Source organism: Myotis brandtii, unplaced genomic scaffold, assembly GCF_000412655.1.
Source record: "Myotis brandtii unplaced genomic scaffold, ASM41265v1 scaffold32, whole genome shotgun sequence".
Lineage (NCBI taxonomy): Eukaryota > Metazoa > Chordata > Mammalia > Chiroptera > Vespertilionidae > Myotis > Myotis brandtii.
The window spans coordinates 9,569,806-9,584,822 of NW_005362269.1; the positions used below are offsets into that span (position 1 = coordinate 9,569,806).

General features: G+C 36.8%; 1 protein-coding gene across 2 annotated transcripts in view; it reads left to right on the forward strand.

Annotated features, from left to right (window-relative positions):
* Positions 1–15,017, forward strand: part of GABRA1 (gamma-aminobutyric acid (GABA) A receptor, alpha 1) — a 50,316-nt gene that overhangs the window by 23,623 nt on the left and 11,676 nt on the right. For both annotated transcript variants that reach the window (XM_005870575.2, XM_014543174.1), the window contains exons 5-8: positions 2,366–2,586; positions 4,623–4,705; positions 7,118–7,261; positions 13,912–14,064. In XM_005870575.2, coding sequence (XP_005870637.1) covers positions 2,366–2,586; positions 4,623–4,705; positions 7,118–7,261; positions 13,912–14,064 — 601 coding nt within the window. The remainder of the gene's footprint in view (positions 1–2,365; positions 2,587–4,622; positions 4,706–7,117; positions 7,262–13,911; positions 14,065–15,017) is intronic.

A 15,017-nucleotide genomic window follows, 5' to 3' on the forward strand; every position in this document is an offset into this window, starting at 1 on the left:
TTATTTCTGTAACCATTAAAGTATGGCTCTGCCCTCTCCTCCCTCTTGTTACAACTTCCGGAAGAAGGGGCTCCGGCCTAACTCGGCCTAATGAACTGTTACTGGGGGCAAGGTCATGCTCTACAAGGTGCTGCTGGCAGCCCCCTGCTGCTACCATGACACTATTGCAGGGCAGTTCTTAGGACATGGAAGACCAAATATTAGGAGCTGATCTTTATCAACTCCTTTTATTTCAGTTTTCATTTCCACTTCTAACAGAGGAGAGATGGAAATGAAAACGTATCCAATTAGTTTTGCTACGTGGATGTGTGTGTGACCAGTACAACATTTGAAAAGAGAATATCTTAAATGAACTTGGGGATTTCATTGTCTGTTATTAGCACAGGTAGGTAAAGTTGGCGGTAAACATGATATCCATGTAAATGTGAGAATTTTTTCAAGACGTATTTTTAAAATCACTGACTTTGGTATAGATCTTGTCAAAGATTTTATAACCAGGCAGCACAGCCACAGAGCCCTGTTCTGAAAAAATATATTTTCAGTTTATTCTACGTTAACATTTATCTTCAGAAATATCCTTGGAGCAAGCAAACAAATGAACCCAATTTTTAGATTCATGAGGACTTGGACAGTTTAGATATCACATCCTTGGAACTTTCATTTACAAGTGGCCATTCCCTCTACTGTTGACCAGGCTAAAGTAGTTCAGCTGGACAGAGAAGAGAGTACATGTGGCAGTTTACTGAGTAATGGCAATATCATCATGATCTCATAAACTGGCCTGTTGTCCAGAGAAGAGGACATGCACAGCCCAGAGTAAATGCACCCACAGCTTCCGGGGCTAGCCCTGCTACTTTGTATTACTTCCTGATGGGATCTGCAGGCTCCCTCCCCATTTCTCTCCTCACCCAAGAGACCATTCTATGCCCACCCTATTCCTCCAAGAGTTTTTCTTACAGCATGCAAATCAAACCACCTCTCCCTCTGCTGAATTTAACAGATGCTTAAACAAATGTTTCTTGGTGAGTAAATTCCTATCTCATGCATCTTAGTGCCTTCATCTGATACTGCCAGACACAGAAAAACCTAGCCATCAAACAAGGTAACTTCCCTGTCTACAAAGATAGACTAGCATCATGTTACACTTTTTGTTTCAATCAGAATTTCACACTATGCTTAGTGCATTATAAACTACCCAATATAAATTGACCAGTAAAGGCCCAGCAGAGCCAATGGTGCGCCAAGAATGAACCTTCAGGCTTTACCCAATCTTGCTTAAAGTCTAAGAAAGAGACAGGTAGTTAAATTCATGCACAAAATGCCTAGACACAGACATTAGTTTGCAAGTTGAAAAGTTGATGTGATTTAAAAAAACAACAGAAGCAGCTTTCTGATGCATGATGCATCAGAGTTAAGTAAATGTAGGACGATGTCTTCAAGTTAGCCTTCCGTCTAGTTTGGAGCATGCTAAGATTAATGGAGAATGCAGTAATCGTTATTTCAAACCATTGAGTTCCAAATTTACTGTCAGTGTAGCAAATCCTGCAAGGAAGATGGATATTACCGTTTTCAATTTTAGGAGCCAGTAAGTCACATTGCTTGTATTCAGATTAGCAGATGTTTGTCTCTGGGTATTGCCATAAGGAATGCTGGTTTATTCAAATAAACAGAGTCCCTGGCTGTGAATGATGATGAGCTTCACACATTTCTCATGTGTCCTATACACACACACACACACACACACACACACACACACACATTCTATAGTTTTTGTTTCTTTGAAAAAGATCCAAATTATCAGCAAAATAGATTCATTATTTTCATATTCATCTTCATTGCATAGAGTTGAAAGTCTACATACATTATCTATGATAAAAAATGTTCAATTTAGCAAAAAAACGGAGATAGGATTATCGCACTCACATTGGAATCATGAATGATTTGGGATTGGGTGTGAGGTCTTCAGAGACCATGAAGGGCTCTCCAAAACACTATGCTTTATCTTTATAATTGGAATTGTCTCATTAAAAATTGTTCTTATATGTAATAACTTCTAACATGACTTCCATTCTTATTTGCAAAATATTCTATCTCTTCAGGTGCTGGTGTAGTGGAGGTGGGCTGGGGGCAGGGTGTTATTTTCATTTATCTGAGGAGATAACTAGATCAAAGAAATATTTCAGAAAATGATTATGCCAACCAGTGATTCACCTGACATTGACATGTACAGAAGTTTACTTCTGGAAACATCACCGAGCTCATATTTTACTTCTAAAGTTGCAAAAATTATGCATTGTTTGTGTAAGCTATTTGCATTGCAAATTACAGCACGGTAAACTCTTTGTCATTTTCCATAATTACCTAGGAATATACAATAGATGTATTTTTCCGTCAAAGCTGGAAGGATGAAAGGTTAAAATTTAAAGGACCCATGACAGTTCTCCGGTTAAATAACCTAATGGCAAGCAAGATCTGGACTCCAGATACCTTTTTTCACAATGGAAAGAAGTCAGTGGCACACAACATGACCATGCCCAACAAACTCCTGAGGATCACGGAAGATGGTACCTTGCTGTACACCATGAGGTAAGGAGGACCATGTCCCTTTGTGAATCTTTCTGTCCTTCCTTTTATCCGTGGCTAGGTGATCATCAAGCTGATAGGCAATGGTAGGACATCTGGTTTCATTTTTCCCTATTATTCAACTTCAATAATTACTACTATGAAAAATAAGCTAGCTAAACTATTACACATGTATTAATTGTTATATACAATGACTAGATAAAATTTAAAAAGTGTTTACAATATATATTGAGTAATTCAATGTATTTCTCCCACATGCTCTAGTGCAATATGAGTAACTTCCTTTCCCTAGAATTAACTTCATACATTCCTGCATTTCAATAAGGTCTAGATCAAATTTCTAAAAGCTACCTCAAGGTGTCTATATGAAAATTTTTCTAATTAAAAAGAAGGGAAAAACACAAAGGAAGGTTCAAAATTCTTAGAAATGATAGGTTCATGTGGAAGTATACTTTTTGAAGGGGTATATGAATTCACAATGATATTGTAAGTTAGATTAAGAATATAGATATTTTAAATGTTGCTTAAATTGAAGACTAGTATATATTTATGCTTTATTAACATTCTCCACAATTTGAGATTACCAGAGAGCCTAGCATCTAGATACCAATCATTTATTTCTGTCTGAATGAAGGAAACATGACTTAAATAAAACTTTGAATATTTTTAAGAAAAATAGAGATATTTTAAAATATTTATATATGTTTATGACTCATTTTTAAGGGAAACAGCTATTTCATACCCAGTTGACTTGTTAAAATGTTCTTTTTGTAGATCTGGCCAGCACTTGGTAATTCAGACCATACAATTATTCCTTTGGTATGGAAAGACAATGAAGGCAAAATCCTAGACTTGAAGGATTCTGTTTAGCATGGAAATAGAGTGATATTTTGCCTTTGGAGAGAGCTCCCAGAATTCCTAGCTTATTTTTAATATTCAAATAAATATTAAATATTCAAATATTCAAATAAAATATCCAAATAAAAAAGACAGAAAAAATGCTTCAAGAACCACTTTAGATGTTGAACTCAACTAGTAAAAGTATAACAGGACTCAAAAATGAAAAATCAAAAAAAGGAGAAAATAGAGGATCAGTATACAGGTGTGTTGAGACCTTTCCAGATCATCCAAGCAGGATCTATTGATATTTGAAATGTGAAATAATCTACCTTGTAGCTGCCCAGATGGCAATGTCTATAATGTCTGGCCGTCCTTTTGCTCATTTCCTAGTATTAATAACTAGCTAATTACAACAGTATCAATATGGATCAATATTTTTTCTAAAGCTCATGTGAGGAATTGGGGCACACATTCCCTCGAAATTCCACCAAAGGAGAGCAAAATTATTTCAGCAAACTCCTTTCTTAAGTACTCTTTTTAAACGTGGATGGAATTCACATTCCCAGAAGATATGGACTACAGGAAGCACAACATAATCCTGGCTTCAATTAGGCAGTGGATTCTTAAATAAAACAATGGTTGTGATATAGTGAGATCACGTGTTCACTCTAAAGGACACTTATGTTAATCTCAGTTACACAAAGCCTGAGGACACAGTTCCTTTGATTTATACATTTGATGCTATTTTAGAGGAGGAGGTAGGGAGAACTGCTCGTAGGAAAGGAGAAATTCTCTTTTTATCCTTTCCGTGAATTTTTATTAACTAAGGATGAATTGGTAATTTTGCAAGTATTTATTTGCTTATATCCAGTCTCATGCTTGAAGGATTTACTGTTGCTAGGTGGATTATTGATGATACTTGTTTTGGAAAACATTAGCAATGCTTGCCCATCATACAGAATCAGGTGTCACCTACTTTCTCAAAACAAACAAAAAAATGGATAAAATCATCATAATTGTAAATAATTCTTTTTAGATCATTTGATTACTAACAGCTCAATACGGTGCTACAGTTTGTGCCTGTCTCCCTGCTTTGTTAAAATATATGCTATAGGCAATAATATCACATTTGTATGTATCAGCAAGTATCTAACCTATAGGACTCTTCTTTGTGTCCCATGTTTTCCTGAAATGATAAGGCTGACAGTGAGAGCTGAATGCCCAATGCATCTGGAGGACTTCCCTATGGATGCCCATGCCTGCCCACTAAAATTTGGAAGCTGTGAGTAAATTTATTTTCATGTAAAAATTTTTTTTATGAGAGGCCTAAGTCTTTAAGCAAGAGATCTCTAATTAGTTAAGTTTGTTAGATCTATAAAGATCATCAAGAAACTTTAAATAGTGAATTGCTGCAAGTGCTTTCTAAAAGTAATAATCTTTTTTTAATATTTTTATTAATTTCAGGGAGGAAGGGAGAGATAGAAACATCAATGATGAGAGAGAATGATTGATCAGCTGCCTCCTGCACTCCCCACACTGGGGATCAAGCCCATAACCCGGGCATGTACTCTGACAGGCAATTGCACCTTGACTTCTGGGTTCATAGGTCAACGCTCAACCACTGAGCCACACCTATAAGTAATAATCTTTGACTGCACTTTTTAATGTTATTTGAAAAAGGACTTATTTTCTATCTATTGGACTGGAAAGAATGGATTTAACTATTTAGAGGAAAATTCCATTTCTGTTGAAGTTGTATTCACAGAAAAGCAACTGGAGTACGGATGCTTGAACCAAATAGATAACATTTTCTTTCTGATAAATGGAGATGATTGTGTTTCTTTTCTATCATTACTGACATTTGTTTGACCTTAAGAATAAATCAGCTTGTTTATCATATGGAAATACTGGTAGTTGGCAAAGGACAACAATTAGCTGTTTCCTAATAATTAAGCTTACACCTAAAAGATGCAGCCAGGAAAAAAATTTACCCTGATCAAAGTCTTCAGGATGTTATAGATCCGTTTGCACACTGCATAAAACTCATGTATATATTAATGCTTTTGAAGGCCTCTTAGATCAATGCCTTTCATAATAATTTTCTGGGTTTCTGCTACTAAATATGAGGGAACACATTAGAGGAGCCAAGAGAACAGTGGCTCCAGATCCAGGTTCTCTGGACTTCCTCTACCCGTCTGCTTTTGACCAGTGTGCATGCAGAAAGTGTGAGGGAATAATGCATTCCTGGTTTCCTGCAGGGGAGGTACATACAAGGACTGAGTCAACTCCTGGACTAACCAGCTCTCTGTTCTCTCTAGACAAGCAGTCTAAGCCATCATTTCAGTGAAGGTATATGATTCATAGAAGAAAATGGTGGTAGTGTAGGAAGACAGCAAGCCAAGAAAATAGCAAAGGGCCTTCAGGCTCCTAACAGCACTAGTCATGGAGAGACAAATTTCTTTGTTTGTAAGTCCCATTCTAAACTGAAACCCAAGGATATACTACTTCACAAGCTGTCAGCTAAATAGAACTTTGGTGATCAATCCCTCTCCCCCATTCGTTTCCCATTTTAATGAATGTTTTATGTCAAGAACTATTATGTTTTCTCCCAATTACTGGTTTCATTTTTAACAATGGTATTATGTGTTATGTGTTAGTTGTATGCCAGGCAGTACAGTAAGCATTTGTATATGCATCAGTTCATCTAATCCACAAATTATCCTCATAGGTAGGAATATCATACATCATAGTAGCCTGACATAGTTTGGATGCAGGCTACTGCCTTACCCTTATTTCATCTCTCATGCACTTCACTCCAGCCACATTGGTCTTCCTTCTGTTCTCACACATGCCACACTTTTGCCTGCTCTGGAGGAAGAACCTTGTTAGTTTGCCTATCCAGAGAACGCTTCACCATGACTTAAGATGATTCATTCTCTAATTCCTTTATGTAAATGTCACTTCTTCAGTGACCCTCTCTGAGTCCCTAAAACAGGCCCTACCCCCTTCATTTTCTATCCCCTTACCTGTTGTGTATGGCATCATTGTATTTAACACTACATGAAAGTATACATTGATCAGCTTATCCGGTGTCGCCCCCACCACTGCAATGCCCATTCTCTAAGATCAGGGAACCTTGTTACCGCTCACTACTATATCCTCAGGTGCTTTGTCCTTTGCACATGCTTAGTGACCATCTCTTATGAGAGTGAACAGGTAACTGAATGAATCAGGGACATTTCAGGTGCTTTGTCCTTTGCAGATGCTTAGTGACCATATGAGAGTGAACAGGTAACTGAATGAATCAGGGACATGTGTTTTAGTGTTCCTAAACTAACGGCATCATTGTATTTAACACCACATGAAAGTATACATTGATTAGCTTATCTGGTGTTGCCCCCACTACTGCAATGCCCATTCTCTAAGATCAGGGAACCTTGTTACCGCTCACTACTATATCCTCAGGTGCTTTGTCCTTTGCACATGCTTAGTGACCATCTCTTATGAGAGTGAACAGGTAACTGAATGAATCAGGGACATGTGTTTTAGTGTTCCTAAACTAAGGGACATGGGCTGTCTGTTCCTAGCCTGCCCCTGGAACCATGAACTAGAAAATATGAAGCTGAGAGAACCAACTTATTAGGAGAAGCAAAGTGGCATGACCCATGGACTGTTTTCCATTCTTTCCTTTTAGATGCTTATACCAGAGCAGAAGTTGTTTATGAGTGGACCAGGGAGCCAGCACGCTCAGTGGTGGTAGCAGAAGATGGGTCACGCCTCAACCAGTACGATCTTCTTGGACAAACCGTAGACTCTGGAATTGTTCAGTCTAGCACAGGTAAGTGCCATTTGGCAACTCCAGATATGGAGGAGGGAGCATAAAAGATTTGTGTGTGTGTGAGAGAGAGAATGTGGTTATTCAGTAAGTCTTTCAAAATCACAATAAGAGAAAGAGAAAAAACTGCACTAAACTGGGGTATGGTTGAGCTGAAAACTAGTGTAATCTCTACAGACCTATCATCTTAGACTTTTCATTTAATGCCCTCTGTGCTGTGTTTATCTGCAAAATAAATAACTGATTCTATGTGATCAGCATAGCACAATATTTAGGTATGTGAACTCTTAAGGAAGACTGTTTGGATTAAATCCTTACTCATCTACCTTGTCAGTTGTTTGTGGTCACCTCACAAGGTAGTTGGAAAGAAAAAATTACATCCATTAAAAATACATATCACAGTTCCTGGCACATAAAAAGCTCTCAAGGGCCCTGGGTGAATAGCTAGGTGGTGAGAACATTGTCCCATTACATCGGAGGAGGGGAGTTATGGGGGGGAAAAAAAGAGGAACAAATGTAACCTGAACAATAAAGATTTAATTAAAAAAAAAAATACATATCACAGTTCCTGGCACATAAAAAGCTCTCAAGGGCCCTGGGTGGATAGCTAGGTGGTGAGAACATTGTCCCATTACGTCAAGGTTGTGGGTTTGATCCCAGGTCAGGGCACATACAAGAATCAGAAAATGAATGCATAAATAGGTGGAATAATAGGTCGATTTTTCTCTCTCTCTAAAAATCAATAAATAATTTAAAAAACTCTTAGTAAATGTTAGGTATTAATGTCATCTAGTCCCCACTTACTGCCATGATTCAATGAATCTTGGTGAAATTAAAGCAGTGATCATTACACATGGGACATCAAAAAACAATTCATTCTACAAATCCATTTGTATCTCTAGCCAAGAATCTTCCTCAGCTAAATCCGATAGAAATATAATCACATTACTGATCACTCCATTTTGGAATGAAAAGTGGGTGGTGCGCCATCCTTCTTAGAGTTATAACTACCTTACCCATGCAATACTCAGAAATCTATACTAATAAAGAGCTAATATGCTAACGGAGTTGCCACATTGCTCAGGAGAAGGGGCAGAAGTGGGGAGGCACCCAGAGAAGGCGGGACCAGCCCGAGGCAACTCCAGGGACTGAGGGTGGGGCTTGAAGCAGCCAGAGAAGACTAGAGGGTTTGGGGGCTGGGCCAGGTGCACTGGAGCTCTGCGTGGACAGGTTCCCTGTCAAGGCAGGGCTGCAGGGGGGTGGGCAGCGCTGAGCAATTTCAAATCGCGCGCTAGGCTCCTAGTAGATCAAATAATAATAAACAACTGGATCCAAAGTTTTAAACTGGTATCAAGAAATAAGATAAGAGTTTAATTATGAAAGTATACATTTTGTGACAAACTTAATTGTGATCATAAGGGCATATAATTATAAATAAAATTTGGGTTCTAACAATTAGTATGACTTACCTCCTCCAATCCCAATATTTTTAACTACGTTCAATTACTGAAAGCGTAGCAAGACTCAACAATTACTTTTATGGATGTTTTTAAAATTTTAAATTAATTTCTTCATTTTGATTTGTAATTTCTAAAGAAAGATAACTTAGTAATAAGGAAGGGTGGGACTGTTTTTTTTTTCTTCCTCAAACTTTTTTTCTTAGATTTCAGACTTTATATTGGGACCCTGATCATTCTAACATGTTTAAGAAATAGGTCAATATTTCTTACTGTGATTATAGGATAATCCTTGCTTAACAGAATTTGTGTTTTGCTTACTTTAAAGTATCTATGGCTACTCTAAAAGCTCAAATATTTGTGTTTCTTGTTTTGAAAAATGGAGAAGGTTGTTTCTCAGCTTTACAAACATTAAAATTGCACATAGAAGTAATTTCAAATTTAAAAAATAATGAATTAAAAAATGTATGTAGCATAGTGGAGAGGTCTTAGGCTTTGTAGTGAGAAAGACGTGGACTGGATTTCTGGTCCTGTCCCTTAGGAGAAGCTTTGTGACTTTGTGAAAGTCATATATCCAATTATAAACTTTGATCTCTTCTAAGAATAGGGACTCTATAATTTTGCATTAAAGAGGAGATAATATAAAACATTGATTACAATGTTATATAATGAATGCTCAAAATGATATGTGGTATTTGTTGCTATAGTCCTAAAAATATCACAGAATGTGGAAAATACTGAAATTTTTTCTCCTCACATGTTATGTTGGAATATACATTAAAATGAGTAGCGTTGACTTTTTAGAAATGGAATACTATTATAGGCTGGATATTGTGGCAGGCACTAGGGATTCGATGATAGGCAAGGCAGAAATCTTGTCATGAAGTCTAAGGGAAGACAAACACATATGTTATAACTATCAAAATGAGTGGCGAGTGCCATGATTAACATTTTTGTGAGGGCAGGGACCACATCTGTTTTTGTGTGTCCCTAGCATTTGCCATAGTAGCTGAAATATAGGAGGCAATAAGTAAATATAAAGGAAATGAATCCAGCCTAGAATAATCAAGGAAGGATTACTGCAGGATTTGACTTTCATTTTGTTCATCTGTATTAGTTGGGAGCCAAATAATCACTCTTCTAGAGGCATTCAGAATAATAGACATAGAACTTCTCCTCAAGAAACTCCCCATCTATTATCACTAGAATGGAAGTCGGAGGATGTCAGGGAAGTAGTATTTCAAGTGCAGCAGCAAACATGCAATAGAAGTATATACAAGCCACAGACATTACTCAGCAGAAGGAGTGCCTTCATTCTAGTCCCAGCACCAGTGACTGACTTGTCATGGTATCCCTTCTCTATGCCCCAGTTCTCATGTCTGCAAATTGATGTCTCAGTCCGATTAACTTGGAGACCACTTTCATCTCTGGCTTCCTAAGGATTCAGCCTAGCTGCATTCTAGTTACTCAGAAAAGATACACAATCACAAAGAGGGGCAATAGGTGAGAGACAGTGGCTAACTCATCAACCCCAAGCTGTCTGGGCCTCATAAATTGGGTCCATTAAAGGTCATCGTTCTGTGCTAGAGCGGCAAGTTTATCTGTATAAAATTGGAGCTTTTTCTTGTCATTCCATAATGAATATTGGTGGTGATGGTGAGGAGAATAATGACCAAATTCTCAAATGCAGGAGTCTAGTACAATGCACATATTCAACTCCACAACATGACACTCAAGTGTAGTTACACCTCCTCTGGGTCTATTTTGCACATCAAAAATCCACCTTGATGCCCTAGCCGGTTTGGCTCAATGGATAGAGCATCAGCCTGCAGACCAAAAGGTCCCGGTTTTGATTCTGGTCAAGGGCATGCACCTTGGTTGCCGGCTCCTCCCAGGCCCAGGCCCTGGTTGGGGCTCATGCAGGAGGCAACCTATCAATGTGTTTCTCTGACATCGATGTTTCTCTCTGTCTTCCCCTCTCTCTTCAAATCAATGGAAAAATATCCTGGGGTGAGGATTAACAACAACAAAATCTACCTTGATAGACTCGTGTGGGAAGAAACAAAGATCTTTTGTAAGGTCTGCAATCCTATATTTCACATCTCCTAGTGGAGACCTGAAAACATCAAGATAAATGACATTCGGTGCTATTACCTCCCCGTTTCTGCCAGAATACTAGGGATGATGGCAGGAAAGAACACACATCTTGACAATGATTAAATAAAGAACATCTTTTTCCACCTTAAAATCTCTGTGGGGAGAGAATCAATTCAGATCATCTTGTAGAAGGTTAGAAGGTGTGGTTCCACTTGCCTGCAATCAACACTCATGTGGGAACAAACTCACATATACACTACCAGTGACCTCTTGCAGGTCAAATTACCCAATTCTGTATCACAGGAGCAAAATATATGAGGCTCAATCCAATCTTGGGTTTTTTAGAGGTGCAATCCCTTCCTTGGAGTCTGCCATCATATTTTAGGGTAGAAAATGAGTCAGAGACATTGTTTTAAATGAACTTACTCAACTGGCAGAGCAAAACCTTTAAAGGAATATAATTAGCTTTCAAACCCAATACAATTATCTGTTATTCATTTATTCTCTTATTCCTTTATTTATTTTCTCATGTACTGTGCTTAGGCCTGGAGAAGGACATATAGTTCCTATTCTCAAGAAGCTCATAGTTGAGTGATGGAGACATTATTATTATCCCCCACATTTACAGATGGGACATAATTGAGGCTCAGAGAGGCTTAACTATTTCTCCACAGCTAACGGCAGGGGATCTGAACCTGGGTAGTCTAGCTGCAAATTATGTGCTGTCAACCACATACTCTGGCACACCAGTAACAGGCAAGACAGGCATGTGTGGAGATGTAACAATGTGATGAAGCACAGAGTTTAAGAGTGTGGAATCCAAAGTTATACCATGAGGGTTTAAAGGCTGTTTTTATCTTATTAACTGTGTGACCTTTGGCAAGACCTTTCTCTGTTTATCTTTTGTACTATTTGGAGATAATAAGAGATTGTACATCACTAGCTACTATGAGACTGAAATGAAAAAAAATGCATACGGACTGATTAGTAGAGTATCTGACATGTAAAAATTATATAATAAATGTTAGCTATTACTATTCATGATAGAGTTAGTATAAGAGAGCTACCTGATGACATAAAGAAGAAGAGTTTTTTTTTCTGTTGTATGTATTGGAAAGGCAGTTTGGAATAGATGTCAGGCATTGCCCCTGTCCCACTCTACTATACCACAGTATGCTTCCTAAGTAATTATTTAAGGAGAATCCATGTAAAAATTATAAAAGTGATTGAAGAACATACAGAGAAGTAAAATAATTAAATTGCCATTAGTCATAAGAATAACTTCATGGCCAGAGAGAATAAGAATGAAATAATATGTAATCCTTTTTTAAAAACACATAATGACTACAAAGTCTTCATATTTACCTAAGTCAACACACAGATTTGGTCAAAGGAAATGTAGATTAGTTTTGCTGAACAGAAATGTCTTTTCTTCATGAATGACTATTGTTTATCCTTATAACAGATGACCAAAAGAAACTGTGGGGTCCTCTTTCCAGTTTCCTGTGGATGAGTTGATTTAAGGATGCATTGAGTTAGGGTTACACAGTCAAAATAAATGAGGAACTGAACTATCTTCCCTGACCGGGGAGCAACAATGGTGATTAACATTCATCAAAGGAACCTGAGGGCCACTCACACAGCCTAGTGCATGATATTCAGAGAAATAATTATAACCATAAAATGTGAAAATTAGGGGGTGGGGAAGGGAAACTTCTATAGTTACCTGGTCAACCTACTCATAGTTCAGATAACAAGATGGGTCCAAAAAGGCTAATTGGCCTAAAACTATAATCAATGTTTCATTTCTATTTCAATATATTTTGAAGCAGATATTAAAATACCAACCACTCTGCCAATGATATTTTTTAATATCTCATTCCTCTTCAAAAGGTAGTATTTTCAGAAAATACTAACTTTTGAATACTTGTAAGAAAAAATGATAGTTGTACATGGAATCAATGCTCACTACAATTTTGTTGAAAAGTGAATGGTTTATCTCTTGAGCTGGAGAGAATGCATTTCTAATCTTTTATCTTTACACTGCAAATCTTCAAGTGACTCCCACTGTTTAAAAAATACTCTCACTTCCATCATTTAATTTTATCCTCCCAGCATCTCAGGAATAATGAAGTAAACACTATCATTTTAACTGACCAAATGGGAAAAAGTCAAAGAGGTTAAGCAAGGTATTTACCCTTCAAGTAACTAACATTTGAGAAAGCAAAGAATGGAGGCCAGGTCTACACAAACACTCGATTCTGCTTTAAAAATTAAATACCTGCTTCTATTTTTCTACTCCCCTTAATTTTGTATTGCAATGTAACAGAAATATTATCACATCTAACTTACAAGCTTCCCTCAGGGTTACATGATGTACAAGAATATTTGAATTACAATTCTTCTAGACTGTTGAGTTAGAGGAAAAGAATTTGACATGCTTAGTGCATAAACACTTAATATCTAGACATATTGTTTTAATCCAATTTAGGAGACCATTTTGTTGTTGTTTTTCCTTCCTTTTTTAATTATTACAACATGATTTTGATTTGGCTGCCTTCTTTTTTCCTTTTTCAAATATTTCATGCCAAAACTTAGATTTTGTTTAATTTAGGAAGATGATTTTAAAAGATCTGAAATTCTCCTATTCTAATTTTTTAGTAAGGAAATTGTTTATAAAACAAATATAATGTCAAATAATTGCTCTTCAAAACACAAAATTCATATTCTTTGAAGAATTTTCCCAAAATGGCACACTGTGGACAACAAAAGTTGATAATGAAGTATATGTAGAGACACATATCATTTTTCTGATATTATATGAAAGATATGTCTTAGATGTATGTACCAGGATAAGGATGTAAGACTATTGGTGACATCCTTGGCACATCAATCTCACCCTCGGAGCCATTTTGTCATGTTATTGAAGTGTCTTTTTTTCTCTTTCCTGGATAAAGGCTTTCCTCTTCAGGAACTAGGTATCACCTGGAGAAAGGATGTGTCTAACCTCCAGGTCTTTGTTGCTGATGGAAAACCTCAGAGATTAACTTTTTTTTCAAGGTCAAATTGTTCAAAGTTACTGTCTGTTTCACCCTCTAGGAGAATATGTTGTTATGACCACTCATTTCCACCTGAAAAGAAAGATTGGCTATTTTGTTATTCAAACATACCTGCCATGCATAATGACCGTCATTCTGTCCCAAGTCTCCTTCTGGCTCAACAGAGAGTCTGTACCAGCAAGGACCGTCTTTGGTAAGTAACAAGCAAAACATGCATGCAAGGGGTTGGAGAGCAAGTTATTTGGGTGATAGTGCAAATAGAATGAAAAAATAATTGTATGTTAAAATATGAAGTTAGTACAATATAAATTGTTTATTAATTAAAAAGTATTGCCCTAAATAGCAAGCTGCTTCAGTGCATGTAAATCGATGGGATTAATAAACATTTGATCTGATATTTTGGGAGACCAACTGGAATGAAGCAGGCATAAAGTCAATCATACTAGATTAAAACACACACACGCATGCACGCACACACACACACACACACACACAGAAACGTTAATATTTAAAGCCTACTTTCAGATTACATAATCACATACCTGTGTATTTTTTTATAATCTAAGAAAATACCTGCAGAAGTATTTCTTTACATATATGAAAGCACGGTTTCCTTACATAGGTAGAGAGCATTAATGACCATATCATATGACAGTACAGGAATACTTCATTTACCTATAAGTGTGCACTTCTGAAGAGTTACAAATATGCATTTTTTCTATTAAAATGCCCTAGATGCTTCAAGTTAAGGCAAGCTAATGGAAAACTGCTTAAAGAGTAATAACCTTTTACTAATAGGAAAAGTCATTCCCTAATTTATTATTTAAGAAATTTGTACTTCATAAAAAGTGTTATACTACCTTAATTATACTTTTTAGACTGATGTAAGCAAAATATTCCATAACTATGAACTTATTGATTCATTCCTTCATTCAGTAACTTTTATACTTTTTAGACTGATGTAAGCAAAATATTCCATAACTATGAACTTATTGATTCATTCCTTCATTCAGTAACTTTTATTTGAAGTCTACTATGAGCTAGACACAGAATACAGCAGTGACCTTAACATAAACCACTCCCCTCATGAAGATTATAACCTGGAGCTTAAAATTTGAATAATAATAGAATCATATACATTATTTA